Genomic DNA, 15,477 nt, shown 5'->3' on the forward strand with positions numbered 1-15,477 from the left:
TCCATTTGCGATTTTTTCCAAGGAACTCTGCCTTTTGGATCATTTTAGACCATTTGGAATTTACCCATTAGATTGGGAATTTTAAATTCGACCGTTTTGGATTTTACCATTCTTCGATTTTTTACCCTTCACCGGACTATCCATTCATGTGAAATCTTTTTATCATTTTTCTTTTACCTCCTATTCCCCTTACCTCACCCTTTTTTTAACCAAGTAAGATCTGTGACTTACTTGTAGTTTCATTAAATACTTTTATATGCAAAATCCGATCCCGCATTTTGCTAATTCCTGCCCTCTGATGAGAAGGAGAGTATTTCTTCGAAACTTCGCGGATTAAGGACTATCCACTTATCTTGTGCTTCCTTTTTTAAAATTAAATATTTTTTTAACTCTTTTTCAAGATGTCTTTTAACATGTTTTATTAATCATTTGTTCATATATATATATATATATATATATATATATATATATATATATATATATATATATGCACTATATGTATACGCTTGTGTATGTATTTGCGAATTTTTCACTCCGATTATTAACTATCTGTGTTATTTCAGAAATGGAACGATACCAACCTAGTTTGGGATCCAGAAGATTTTGGAAACATTTCTAGTCTCCGAGTTCCACCAACGAAGGTTTGGAAGCCAGATATCTTAATGTACAACAGGTGAGTACATGTGAGACTCATAATACTTTTTCTCTTCTATACCATCTATAGCATATCTTTAATCTTTTTATTATTTTATGTTTTTCATATGACTCTTATAAATTTGGCAATAATGTACCGTGGACTAGCCCACGTATCTCTTTAACGTGTATAGTGATAATCTTAAAAGTTACATCAACTTATTTGTAGATTAGCTTGCTTGCGCTCGGTCGTTATTGTATCACATATTTTTCTACTTGAAATACTAGAAATACTTATTAGTAAACATGTTTATCGTTATGCCAAATGATAGTGCAAATAAATAAATGACGTAAATAAAGAAAAAAAAGGAATACAAGAAAAGATATAAAAAACGAGTAAAAAAAAAGAATATGTGAACAGTAGATCAACGTTGACTCAACTAGTCACGGATGATCTGCCAACATAATATACGTTTCTCCAGTTCTCCCAATACTAATAATATATAGTAGTCGTTATACTGTCATTGTTACTGCTTATTGTAATAATGCCCAGAAAATATTTTTAAAAACAAACAATAGGTTATCTGATCCATAAATTAATTATCTATGATAAATAATAGACCTCTGGTAACTTTGTTTGCTTTGCTATTTGCATATTGTAAGTGTTAAATAGTGGGGAAAAGGGCAAGTGAGATGAAGAGTGGTGGGAGGCGAGGAATAGAATGAGTATTATTAGTAGTTGCAGCAGTTTAAGACAGAATGATGTAAGAGTGTGAAGTGTATAAATAAATGACATAAATAAAGAAGAAAAAGAATATAAAGAAAGTAAAATGAGAAGAAATCTGTACAATTTACTAATGTTGACCAAACGGGTCAGAGATCGTCTGTACAAACTATGCAGATTATAGAAACTCTTGCTGACTTGTTTGGCTGACGGCGTTATTGGTATAAGGAAGGATAATTGAGATGATAAGTGATGGGAGGCGAGAAACAGAGTCTGCATCATTAGAAGTAGTAGTGAATACATTTTAGGAGAAAAGTGTAGAAGAATGGCGCACATAAATAAATGACATAAACAAAGAAGAAAATAAAAAATATATAAGGAGGAGAATATCATAAAAACAGTAAAAAGAGAAAAGGAAAAAATTGCACAACGTACAACCGTTGACTCAATGGGACACAGTATTCAGTATTCACAAAACCCCTCGTCTAGCTACAACCACTTTCAACGATTTCCATTATACTCTACCAGTGCTAAAACTAAACAAAAAATCCAGGAGCAAGGTTTATTTCCTATAACGACCTGTCTCGCTTCTATATGTTCATATATATTTCAGTTATTTTATGGCCATAATCGATAATTGCCTCTAGTGGCCCCCAGACAGAATCGAAAGACTATTTCAATACTGGTATACATTCTTCGAAAACCAAAATCAATCCTTATTTAAACAGATTTTAATGTCATATTGATTTCTGTGGCACTAAAAGGAACATACAAAAACGTTTATATATATATATATATATATATATATATATATATATATATATATATATATATATATATATATATATATACCGTAGTTTGGGATAATTGCGCCAAATACGGTGGTAACTATCATATAAATCAGTGAATCTATTATGCCCTTAACTCATCAGAAGAAATAGCAACAATCAATCTGTCAAGAGGAAATCAAGTGCGATTTGACAGGATTGAAATCCGAAAATTGGAAGATAAGCTGCATATATATATATATATATATATATATATATATATATATATATATATATATATATATATATATATGACTATAGGCCAGCAGGCGTTTCCCATCAGTAAAATATGCTTAAATACGATATTTCAATTTATGTAGATTTCGTATTTATAGAACAGAATACCGCGGGACTGCTTGCCAACTGACTATAACATAGCCGTTTTCAGGTCCAATGTAAACAAGTTCTGATTGAGCGGTCCTCTTTAATAATCAAATTCTACCAATTTTCATCATTACTGATAATCACAGGGTTGTTTCACCGGCTAAGTGACACTCATTTCACCTCAGCTGTGAGTGGCAACCTGCTAGTAAAATATTTTAAAAATTAAAAAAACACACACAAGTACTGAATGTTTTGAGATGAGGACTGGTTATCCGTATCATAAGGATCCTTCGGCCTACTGTTCTCACCTTGAATGTTATTTTCACATCGTTTTGGTCGACGTAAAATACATTTTGTAGGGAGATGATCGATAGAGTTTAGTTTTACTGGTAGATTAAAACCAATAAATATTTATTATTTTATCATCGGTACCAGCAATAAAAGGTTTGGTTTTTAACGAAATCAAATTTTAAAAATGACAAAAGAATCGTTTTGGGCATTGGAAAATAGGGACAACTTTTTTCCGATTTCGATACCCGAAAAAGATTCTATTTTTCCGATTCCCAAATCCGATTCCAAGTAATTGTCCCAACAATAATAGATTTTATATTCTACGCTATACATCCCACTGAAACTACTGATCGGGATATATAAAAATCCTTATGAGTTAGCTGAGTCATCAATACATAATACTAAAACTCTAATCGTTTTAGCTTTGTTGTGTTAACACTGAATATGGTAGATAATATGAAGATGCGTGAAATAAAGTGTGCATTAGTCTGTAAATAAATGACATAAATAAAGAAGTTGAGAAAAATGGAGTAACAAGAGGACGAAGAGATAAGCAAACATAATGTACCAACGTTGACCAAACGGGTCACAAAGCGTATATTGCGTAACTCTATAAGCCTGATCTTCTATATATATAAAAGTGAAAATGTATGTATGTTTGTATGTGTGTTTGCTTTTTCTGTATGTCTACAAAAGGCTTTTTTCAGAGAAGCGGTCGGTCGCTTCACAACTTGTTAAAACTTTTTATATCACATATAAATCGTAATATATCACAGTTAACAACGAAGCTCGCCTGTCTATTTAATTTGCTCGATTTCGGGAAGATAAATATTCAACATCTGTCGCTCGTCGCATGTGGATTAGTCTTTTTCCTATAACATCTTGGGAAAATAAAAATCCCGCAGTCAAACTTGACCTCATTAACTCATTAAAACGGGCACCTGCCAAATCCAAGTAATTAAATAAATTCAAACGTGTTTCCGTTAGCATCTCGCGGTGGGGCAATTGTTAACGTCCCACGTTTTTTTTTGTTTTTTTTTTTCACACTTTAATTTACAACTTTGCCTCAACGGTTCGGGTTCGATCCTCATACTTACCTACCAAAACATTTACCCCCCCCATCCCCGGAGTTTCCACACACACCTCCAAACACTCGGGCAACGCCGGGTATCCCTCGCTAGTACTTTCATAAATCAGAGTCCATTTTCTGTAGGCTGTTTCTGAACCCAGTCAACGACGGGTACTTTTGCTAGTCATAAATAAAATATTGACAGTGTGTTTCGGTTTATCGGACCACTTGCATGTGGAATTCTGTGCCTGGTTTCTATTTCACCGACCGTAAAAATATTCAGAAATTTAAATGTAATGTAAACAAACATACGCTGCATACCTCTGCACTTAGGATGCCAACTATTTATCTGTCTTCCAATCACATTAACCCTTTACGTCTCAATGGCAATATGTTTTGTTCCGGAATGAAATGAAGATTTTTTTTTTATTTTATTTTATTATTTTTTTTTTTTTTTAGAAAAGCTGAAACGGTTCAATTGCTCTTGTTGTTGGCGTAACTCCTATCAAGAGAAAACTTAGACACAAACTCGGTTTTTAATGTGAGGAAAATCCAGGTCGCCGAAATTAAGGCACTCTAGATGGGGGAAAAAATGCCAACATCTAGAAGGATTTTTCTTCGCTAATCGATGGCAGATTAGACTACGCAGAATCAGAAAAAAAAATCTGATTTTCTGTTGTTTTTTTTTCTTTTCTTCTTCATGCTAGTGTCCGTGAAATATGGAGAAAATTAACAAGTCCCATGCTCCATCAATATTTTGCTTACTTGGTTGTTTACATGTTGAATATATTAGATGGCAAAGAGACAGCGAATGAGACAAATATAGAATACAGTATTAGTAGAATAAATAATTTCGAAAGGCAAAAGAAAAGAATGCAAAGCGTAAAAAGAGAAAGTAAAAAGTTGTCTGATTTTCTAACGTTGGCCCAACAAACTACAAATCTATGCAGGTTGGAGCAAATGAGAAAAAATAGAGAGAGGGTATCTAGTTCTTCCCCATTGCAAGAACTGTGACACCAAGGTCAGAAAGTGGTATTGAGACGTCAGCGTCCTCGAAAAAGGGTCACTCTGACCTGCAAAAAGGGGCTGGACATCCCCGTCGGCATTCTTTCGTAAGTGCGCCTCAATCAATAAACTAACCTCTTCTCAAAAAAAGAGAGAAGGCAAAGCCTGGGAAGTTGGACCTCCTAGAACTGCACAGAACCAGCATTACACCACAATCAAAATTCTTCTAAACTAAGCACTAAACCCCAGAGACAGATAAACCCCATCTCTCAGTTCATCTCTAAACCTAAATTCCATTCTCCTGTAAAAGTAATGCTTCCTCCTGCCACATCTCCTATCCTTCAGAAATTACCAAAGTGAATTTCCCTTAGTCCTGTCAAAAGAAATTCTTCCCTATCCCCTCTACTTTTGCTACTCCTCACAATACCCCTCCTCCATGCCCCGTAAAGACCTCACCTCACCTGCTCAAACCATAATGAAAATAGAAATTAGACCATTCCTGTGATTACAGGAATGGTCTAATTTCTGCTGACTGGGGAGGGCGAGGATAACAATCTATAACCAGAAATAATTAAGAAAGCCAAAAGGAAAGAAGAGGAGGAGACGTAAAAAGAGGAAGAAAGAAGAAATTTTTCTAATTTACTAACCTGCCCCAACGACATACAAATCTATGCAGGTAGCCGTGTGTCTGTTGGACGCAATATCGTGAGGTTGCTATAACACAATCGTTTTCAATAAGTTCTTGTTGAATCGTTTTATATATTTGAACGCTACCCAATTTCCACCATTACTGATCATCACGACGTTGTCTCACCGTGTACTTAACACTCATTAACACTAATCCTTGAGTGGCCTCTGGGTCTTGATAAGCGATGACCAAAAATCAAAAGAAGATTAATAAAACTATTAACCTAGCTCATTTGCCTGAGTTTTTTTACATAATAAATGGTTTTAATGGTGGGAAGAAATGGGGTAAGATGAAAAATATAGCGTAAATAAACAAATAACATACAGTGGGTGCAATAAGTATCCGATACAACACAAAAAGTTGATGTATTTTTATTACACGAAAACAAAAACAATAACAAAATGCTATTCTAATGTATGTTCGTATAATAAATACAAATCTCGTATTAAAAAGCATGCAAAAATACACTAGAATAGTGCTTTATTATTTTTTTTTGTTTTGTTTTCGTCTAATAAAAATACATTAGCTTTTTGCTATGTATCGGATACTTATTGCACCCACTGTAAATAAAGAAATGGAAAAATAGAAGATAAAGGAGTAAAAAGTGTACAATGTGTCAACAGGTTGTGTATTTTTTCCGGACTGTAATCCCCACTTTCATACTTGTTGTTTTTTCACCACGTTTCAGCCAACTCATCCTCTGGCCTTCTTCAGGTGCTTTAACGCGACGGGATAGGAATACTGAGTCTTGTAATTGTATCCTCAGTAATTACTGCCTTCCATAGTTGTCTCACTACGTTTAGGCTAACTAATCCACTGACCTGCTTGGGTAGGATTGAAACCGCTATCTTCAGACAATGCTTCGGGGCCCGTGGCGCAGTGGATAGAGGCGTTGAGTCTCGGCGGTTTCAAGTGGGCAATGTTTGAAGATAGCTGTTTCAGTTCTACCCGAGCAGGCCAGGGGGCTAGTTGATAAAAACGTGGTGAGACAACAACTATGGAAGGCAGGAATTACTGGAAATAAGTTACGATATTCAACATTTCTAATCACCTGCAGAAGGCCAGTGGATGAGTTGGCCGAAACGTGGTGAAACAATAATTATGAAGATGAGGATAACAGTCTGCAAAAAGAATAAATGCTCAAATGACGAAGCCTCATCTCAAAAAGATTTTTTTTAAAGCCACATGTTGTTTAATTCCTAACTTTGAAAGTCTGATTGCCACTAAGAAAATCATGGATTTGTTTAACGGCATATCAACCATTTTCTGAATATTTAATGTTGAATCCGGTTATTTTTCTAAACGTTTTTATGTTTGAAGTTTTTTTTCTTTAAATATTGTTCATGGTGCTTGGTTTGGTTTGGTTTGGTTTGGTTCATGGCATATCAACGCTTTTCGGTTTATTTTAATTCCAGATCCAGTAATTTTGGAAAAAGATTTATGCTTCAAGTTATTTATATATTTAAATATTTATTCATGGTGTTTAGTTTGGTTGTTTTCTATATAGGAAAATTGTTGTTTTTGTATTTGGCTTTATAGAACATGATTGAGTTTAACAAAGGGAAAGGAAAAAGTATAATAACATTAATGTTTGGTGGATTGTTTGTCGCAATGCCGGTATCCTCGAGCAGCCTGATTTTGTACAACTAGGAAGGATCAAATAGGTTAACTCGACATTAATTAACTTTTACAGAATTGGTTTGGAGGGTTTGGGAGAGATAGTTGGAGAAGGGTTTTGGAAATCGCACCAGACAATGCGTGAAGTCAATTCAGCTAGCATGAACGAAAAATGATTATTGCAAAAATAAGATTTGACCTTACTCTTGCAAAAGCCAAGGCTATAGGTAGGGGAAAACAGTCAACATGAAGCGAGTTCTGTAAGCGTGTGGTTTTTGGAAATAAAAAATCGAAAAGCTAACCAAACCAAACTAAATCTTATTGTCTATTCGCTTTGTTTGTAGAATAATAATGAATAACAATAAATAATAATAAATAATAATTAATAAATAATTAATAATTAATAATAATGAATAATAATTAATAAATAAATAATAATTAGTAATAATAATAATAATTAATAAATAATTAATAATGATTCATAATAATAATAATTAATAAATAATTAATAATAAATAATAATGAATGATAATTAATAATGGATAAATAATTAATAATAAACAATAATGAATAATAATTAATAATGATTAATAAATAATTAATAATAATAATAATAAATAATAATAATGAATAATTATAAATAATTAATAAATAATAAATAATAAATAATAATTAATAATAATTACTAATTCATAAATAATTAATAATTAATAAATAATTAAGAAAGGCAAAAGAAGAGGCGTTAGTATAAGACGTAAAAAAGAAAGAAGATGAGAAAATTGCCTAATTTATCAACGTTGATCCAATGGGTCACAAAACTATGCGCATTACTTAAACTCTGTTAATGTAGCTTATTTGCTTAATCGTTTGCATATTGAATGTTTTAAATAATGGACAGTCGGATCGGTTAGCACCAAATAAGATCATATATCTTTAACATTAAATAACTCTTACAGGGTTGGTTTGAAAATTAACCAAACCAAAGTAAACACTACTATGTATTCTTTTTGTTCATGTCTTTATTTGTTTCGTCCATCGCAGCGCCAATGAAGTATTTGACGGTACCTTTCCCACAAACGTGGTGGTTTTCTACAACGGTGAATGCTTCTGGGTGCCACCGGGCATGTTCAAGAGCACCTGTCAAATAGATATTGCCTGGTTTCCCTTTGATGACCAAAAGTGCAAATTAAAATTCGGCTCCTGGACACATGACGGACGTTTCCTGGACCTTCAACTCGACAATACCGAAGGTGGAGATTTATCCAGTTTCATTCGAAATGGTGAATGGAAATTAATCGGTACGTATGTATCTCTCTCTCTCTCTCTCTCTCTCTCTATATATATATATATATATATATATATATATATATATATAAAACTTGACGAATTCTCACGAGAATAAAACGCGGAATATTCTATGTAGCTTAATTGGCATATATATATTCACAAATTTATATATATATATATATATATATATATATATATATATATATATTTACAAAGGAGTTATCACTTATCAAGGCCAGAGGCCACTAGAGTATAAGGGTTAATAAGTGTACTGTGGTCAATGGGACAGTGACGTAGTAATTGTTAATAGTGGAAATTTGGTAAATTGGATTACTTAAGGGAAACGGCTAATAAAGAATTTGTTTACGTTGAACTTGAAGACGACCATATTATAGTCAGCAGGTGTGCAGTTCTAATAAAGAAACTTTGTTCATGGAATTTACTTATAAGTTTAGTCATGGATGAAGAATAGGGGAAATTACTGATAGTGTTTTCAGTTAGACGAGTGTTTCTCCTGAAAGTTTGGTAAGAGGGGGGGGACCATAGATTGCCATAAACAAAAACGATAAAGCAGAGACGTGCTCGCAACGTCTCTTCTGTGAGAAAGAGGTTGCAGGAAAGAGAAAAGGCTCTCCTCCACTAGGCTACGAAGTCTATTTTGAACTCTGTCAAGGAAGGATAAAGTCTTTCTAGCAGCTCCTGCCCAGATGTGGCAACAGTACTCCAATACTTGGACGTACCTGGCTCTTATTTAAATAGAAAATTGCATCAGAAGTGAGATATCTACTAGATCGATAGAAAAATCCCACCATTTTCCCAGCGACCTTGACAACAGATGTTATATATATATATATATATATATATATATATATATATATATATATATATATATATATATATATATATATATATATGCCATATATATTTTTCTAACTTACTACCTAGCTCTACCTATGTATTGAGCACTGTTGAGGTAAATACTTAGTTTACGCATAAATCATACTTTCGTATATTAATTTACGTGATTAAATGAAGTAGTCATATATATATATATATATATATATATATATATATATATATATATATATATATATATATATATATATTAACTATTGTCGATATGTCTGTTCTTCTAGCTATTATTGCCAATGCATATCTCAATGTCAGGGTTCTGAAACTCAAGATTAGTAACTGTCACTCCCCATCTTTTCGGTAATAGAGTTTCTTTAAAATGCCACTATATACTTTTTTTTTTTTTTTTTTTTGCTTTCGTCACCTCCCCGTTGTTTTTAATTTTGAAATGAAGCCATCCATTCTCAAATATGATCCATATTCCTTATGATCTTAGAATTCGACATGAGTCCAATTTCCACTTAGAGATTGGGTCGCTTCTTTTTGGTTCTAACCAAACTGGAAATCAGTGGGTGGTCTACTGTTCGAAAGTAGTTAGGACGGTCGTACTAATCTGCTTTGGATGTCTTTTTTTTCTTTATTTTCTGTTCATTCTTTTCCGTTTCTTTTTTGTTCAATATTCGTTCTTTCTTTAATTAAATAGTAAATATCTTCTATATAAATAAAGCAGTAGATGTATGTATGCGTGAAAATATATAATCAGTAAACGCTTAAACTATTTGTCACATAACACTGCAATTAACAGAAAATAATAATTATACACCAAGGATGGTTTATAACGAGTAAAATCTTTGTTTGGATGGATGAATGACGCGTACAGAAATATGTCGACAAGTTGAAATTCAAAATCTTCAGTTCATCTTTTCGACATACTTCTATAATTTTTGCGCATGCGCAAATTGATTCATAGCCTGAAGTTTTAAATATTTCCTATTTATCTGTCGATAGCTTAAACGGTAACGAACGCGGCTGGAGTGCTATTTTTTTTTTGTTTTGATTCAAACTGATGACACCCAAATCATATTTTTTTTTACTTTCAAAATCAGTATTATATGAAATATTCAATAGAGAATTGACCCTGCAATATTAAATACGAAATCTTTATGAATTACAATATATTTAAGCGTATTTTATGACAAGACAATACCCTCACGTTTTTGTTAATAAAACTGATTTCAAACCATTGGGAATATTTTATTTTTACTATGAAGTAAATGTGGTATTATTGTGTATGTTGAAGTGAAAATGAGGGGTAAAATTATCAAAGAATGATTGGTGTGACAAACCTGCTCCTGATTATATTTTGTTTCGTTGTTATTTTTCCATTACGTTTCGATGTTTACATTGTTCCACGGTCTTTTTCTTTTTTTCTTTTTTTTCTAATTAAATTTCAAATATTAATTGTTGTTTGTCATTTTGTCTCCTCCTCTTCACAGCAATGCCCGTGGAACTAAACGTTGTTTCCTACGAATGCTGTCCTGAAATCTACCTGGATGCAACCTACACAATTCACATTCGTCGCAGGACTTTATACTATGGCTTCAACATCATCATACCGTGTGTGCTCATTTCTGCACTGTCTCTGTTATTGTTTCTTCTCCCCCCGGACGCTGGAGAGAAGATTTCATTAGGTATGCACACGCACATTTTGGTATTTCGCTTCTGATCGTACGTGATAAACACTTACATTAATGAACACATTTTCATCTTGGTGTTTACGTTGAACTTGAAGACGACCATATTATAGTCAGCCGGAAGCATGCAAATTGAAGAGTTCCACAGGTGTGCAGTTCTAATAAAGAAACTTTGTTCATGGAATTTACGTATAAGTTTAGTCATGGATGAAGAATGGGGGAAATTAGTGATAGTGTTTTCAGCTAGACGAGTGTTTCTCCTGAAAGTTTGGTAAGGGGGGACCATAGATTGGAGCTCAGACGAGCACTTGCCATAAAAAAACGATAAAGCAGAAACGTGCTCGCAACATCTCTTCTGTGAGAAAGAGGTTGCAGGAAAGAGAAAAGGGTATCCCCCACTAGGCTACGAAGTCTATTTTGAACTCTGTCAAGGAAGGATAAAGTCTTTCTAGCAGCTCCTGCCCAGATGTGGCAACAGTACTCCATACTTGGACGTACCTGGCTCTTATATAGATAGAGAATTGCATCAGAAGTGAGATATCTACTAGATCGATAGAAAAATCCCACCATTTTCCCAGCGACCTTGACAACAGATTTTATATATCTTCTCCCCCCCCCCGGACGCTGGAGAGAAGATTTCATTAGGTATGCACACACATATTTTGGTATTTCGTTTCTGATCGTACATTCTAAAATAAACACATTTTCATCTTGGTGTTATTCTTACAACGTTTCGGCCGATGTAACCCTCAATCTTCTCCGTGTGTATCTTGACATTGATTATTGTCTGTGAATAAGACCCATTGTAATGATACACATGAAGAAGGTCGGAGGTTACATCGCTCGAAACGTTGTGAGAATAATAAGCAAGATCAGACCGATAGTCCGAACAATCCAAATAATACGTATTATCAATCCTTATCTAAAAAATTCAGAAACATTACATCAAATCGGTACGGGCTCAAATGATTCTCTATATACTGGATGAGTCACAAGAAACGGATGTTTTTAGAACGCTAATTATTCTCCTAGAGTCATGGATGGGGAGTGAGGAAGGTAGTCTTTAAATCTGCTTAAGATGCCGTTTAGTTTTTGTTTTCTTTAAAAACATCCGTTTTCCGTGACTCACCCTAAAAGTTATCTCGTCTGTCTACAGAACGATCTCTATCAAGCTACTCTCTCAATTTTTGGTTCACAGACTTGAAACTTACTATATGGAGTATTCAGACATGAGTGCTATCGATTATAGACGTTAAGATTTAGGCTGGATTGGCTTTATTTTATGTATGTATGCACGTGTCTGTCTGTTAACTTGCGAAAGAATATATGCGTATCTAGAAAATCAACGATAAAAGTTATTGATTTATCGATGAATTCCTCATTACAATTTCATTCATCTCTGCAGGTGTAACAATCCTTCTGTCTCTCATGGTGTTCCTGTTACTGGTAGCCGAGACAATGCCTCCCACGTCTGATGCTGTGCCACTCATTGGTAAGTAACCCTTTCTTTAAATTGCTCAACTGGCGTATGCGATATAACTAATGCATACTGTACCAGCATGCAGAATCTGCCGTTCAGAATAAAAAAAAGAACATTATATTTTATTGTGCGCTAATGCAGTTTAAAGTAAAAAAAAAAAAAAAGTAGCCCATGTTGATATCTCTACTATTACGTATAAAGAAACTTTGTCTGTATATGTGTAAGTTCACTGCCGATGACTTGGAAACTTCTGAGCCGTTTTTATTGTTAATTTCATACAAAGGTACTTGATGTATCGGGGAGTGTTTTAACGTTGGTTTTGTATCGATAATCAAAGAATTCCGATGAAAGAAAGAAGTCAGATTTTGACCAAAGTTAACACTTTTATACAACCTAACATCACAAGTGCATTTGAGAAGTTTTATCACCACACAAGCAGAAAGGTCAGGCATATACAATCAACTGTAGAGTCTATAATAAGACAGGGACACGTCTGAAATGACTATTTCTTTTTAGAGCACAATTGAGCCATGATACTTGACTTTTGTACGTGTAACTTTAATTCAATTGGTTATGTAAAAATAATTTCATAAAATCAATATGTTATGCTTTGATAAGACAGGAGCGCGTTCGAATTGACAGTTTCCGTTTAGACCACAAAAAACCATGATATTTTATTTTTGCATTTTAAATTTTAATTCAAGCTATAATATAAAAATAATGTTATAGAATCAATAATAGATTCTTATTGATGTAGTGTACAATGTGTTGTGGACTAAGGCGCCGCATCGAGGCATATAATGCTTCCTCACGATACACTGGGGTGGGGGGGGGCACTCTAAGCAGACAATCAATACATTTGATTAAAAAAATGGACGATTTCATCAATTTCAATTTTTTCTTACATAGGCATAACCACTTATCAAGGCCAGAGACCAATCGAGGATAAGGTTAAGAGTGTACAGTAGTCAATTGGACAATATAGTAATCGTTAGTAATGGAAATTCGATAAATTTGTTAACTTAAGTTGAACGACTCATCAAGAACTTGTTTACGTTGAACTTGAAGATGACCATATTGTAATCAGCTAGAAAACAGGAAAACGGAATACAATTCCACAGGCGCGCAGTTCTACGAAAGAAGCTTTGTTCCTGGAATCTACGTTTAAGTTTAGGCACAGATAAAGAGTGGGGGGATTAATGATAGTGTCTTCAGCTAGACGCGTGTTTCTTGTGAAAATTTGGCGGGGGTGACCATAGATTGAAGCTTAGTCGATCACTTGCCATAAATATGGTAGGTTGGAACATATGCTGATCCTCATTCAATCTGGACAACGCCGGATCTCCCTGCTAGTCTACTTATATATTAAAGTCACTTTGTGTGTGTTCGTCCCCTATCACATCTCACATAACTATCCTTTATATGTCTGGGAGTGTTCTTAGGTTTTGTATCGGAATGCTTCTCGTATACATAAAAAATCATTAATCGAAAAATCTGAGATAAAGAAGGAGCAATCGGATTTTGAACAAAGTTTACACCTTACAAAGCCTAGCATTACTAGTTGATTTAAGAAACATTATCACCGCATAAGCAGAAGAGCTGGAGGTATAAAAGCAACAGTATATCCTGTGATAAGGAAGGGGCGCGTTCGAAATGAGTATTTCCAACTAGTGCACAATTAAACCATAATACTAAACATTTGTATTTAAACTTTAATTAAAGTCATTACATATAAAAATCATTTTATATAATTAACAGTAGATTATCTACAATGTATTATGGACTGCGGAAAGGCATGTAACGTTTCCTCTCAGTGCACCAAGATAGGTTCCCAACTAGAGCAGGCAAGCAATCGATTTGATTGAAAAATGGTTAGTTTAACCGATTTCGATGATAAAAAGTATGGTAGGGAAATTTCTTTGATGCTCGTTCAATCCCAAGTAAAAACCTATACCTCATTTGATTCACCTTTTATTCCTCTATAATTTTACCTGTTTATATTTGACTTTTAATTGAAGTATCCTAGTGTTCACGTTAATTTAAAAAATAACTTCAAATCGAGAAGGCAAAAAGAAACTCCGTACAATGGAAAATTGTTATTTATATATAACTTCAGAACATTAATGCAACAATTGCAACACATATACAACAGGGACACAATAAATTAGTTAATATTTAGAAGCATGACCCTTCTGCAATTTGACAGCCTGCAATCTTTTTGGTATCCCTTGAATTATTTTGACGCAATATTCCGGAGAAAGGCCATCCCACTTCTCTTTAATTTTTGTCCAAAGTTCTTCCAGGTTTGAAATTTTATCATTGCGTAGCTGTTGCTTGATGTAATGCCATACGTTTGCGATAGAATTGAGGTCGGGAGATTGTACAGGCCAATCCAAATACGGAATATCATGCTCTTCCAGGAACCTCTTAACATCGCCAGCTATGTGAATGGGAGCATTATCCTGCATGAAGATGGGATTATCATTCAAATTCCGACCAAAATAGGATAGAAAATTCTCAGTCAACGTATTAATGTACTTGGTCGAATTAATTCGACATTGCAAGCGAACTATATGCCCTGGTCGATTGGCACTAATAACGCTCCACACCAAAACTTAACGTCCACCACCCACATCGCAGCGTTGAAACTCTGCACCTAGGATTAAATTCTTCGCCATTCCGTCAACGGACGTACTGCCTATCATCACTGCCTAGCCTGTTTAACTTGCTTTTGTCACGAAAAATCACTTTCGACCAATATGAAGAGTCATAATCGTCATTGCATCTGACGAAGTCCAGGCAATGCTTTCTGTTTTGTATAGAAATCATTGGCTTGCCTCTTGCAACACAACCTCGCAAATTAAATTCCTTCAATCTCTTCTTAACAGTAGAAAGAGAGCACTTTTTAAAAAGATTATAATGTTGTTGGGTTTGGGTAGCCGTTTAGAATCTGTTTCGGATCTTAATAGCATTGTCTTCTTTGTAA

General features: G+C 34.1%; 1 protein-coding gene across 1 annotated transcript in view; it reads left to right on the forward strand.

Annotated features, from left to right (window-relative positions):
* LOC145246694 (neuronal acetylcholine receptor subunit alpha-7-like) overlaps positions 1 to 15,477 on the forward strand; it is a 298,339-nt gene that overhangs the window by 267,746 nt on the left and 15,116 nt on the right. Inside the window, exons 4-7 of the mRNA XM_080108417.1 lie at positions 564 to 673; positions 8,220 to 8,476; positions 10,814 to 11,008; positions 12,417 to 12,503. Of these exons, the coding sequence (XP_079964543.1) occupies positions 564 to 673; positions 8,220 to 8,476; positions 10,814 to 11,008; positions 12,417 to 12,503 (649 nt within the window). The remainder of the gene's footprint in view (positions 1 to 563; positions 674 to 8,219; positions 8,477 to 10,813; positions 11,009 to 12,416; positions 12,504 to 15,477) is intronic.

Source organism: Euprymna scolopes, chromosome 24, assembly GCF_053919585.1.
Source record: "Euprymna scolopes isolate OS-2025 chromosome 24, ASM5391958v1, whole genome shotgun sequence".
Lineage (NCBI taxonomy): Eukaryota > Metazoa > Mollusca > Cephalopoda > Sepiida > Sepiolidae > Euprymna > Euprymna scolopes.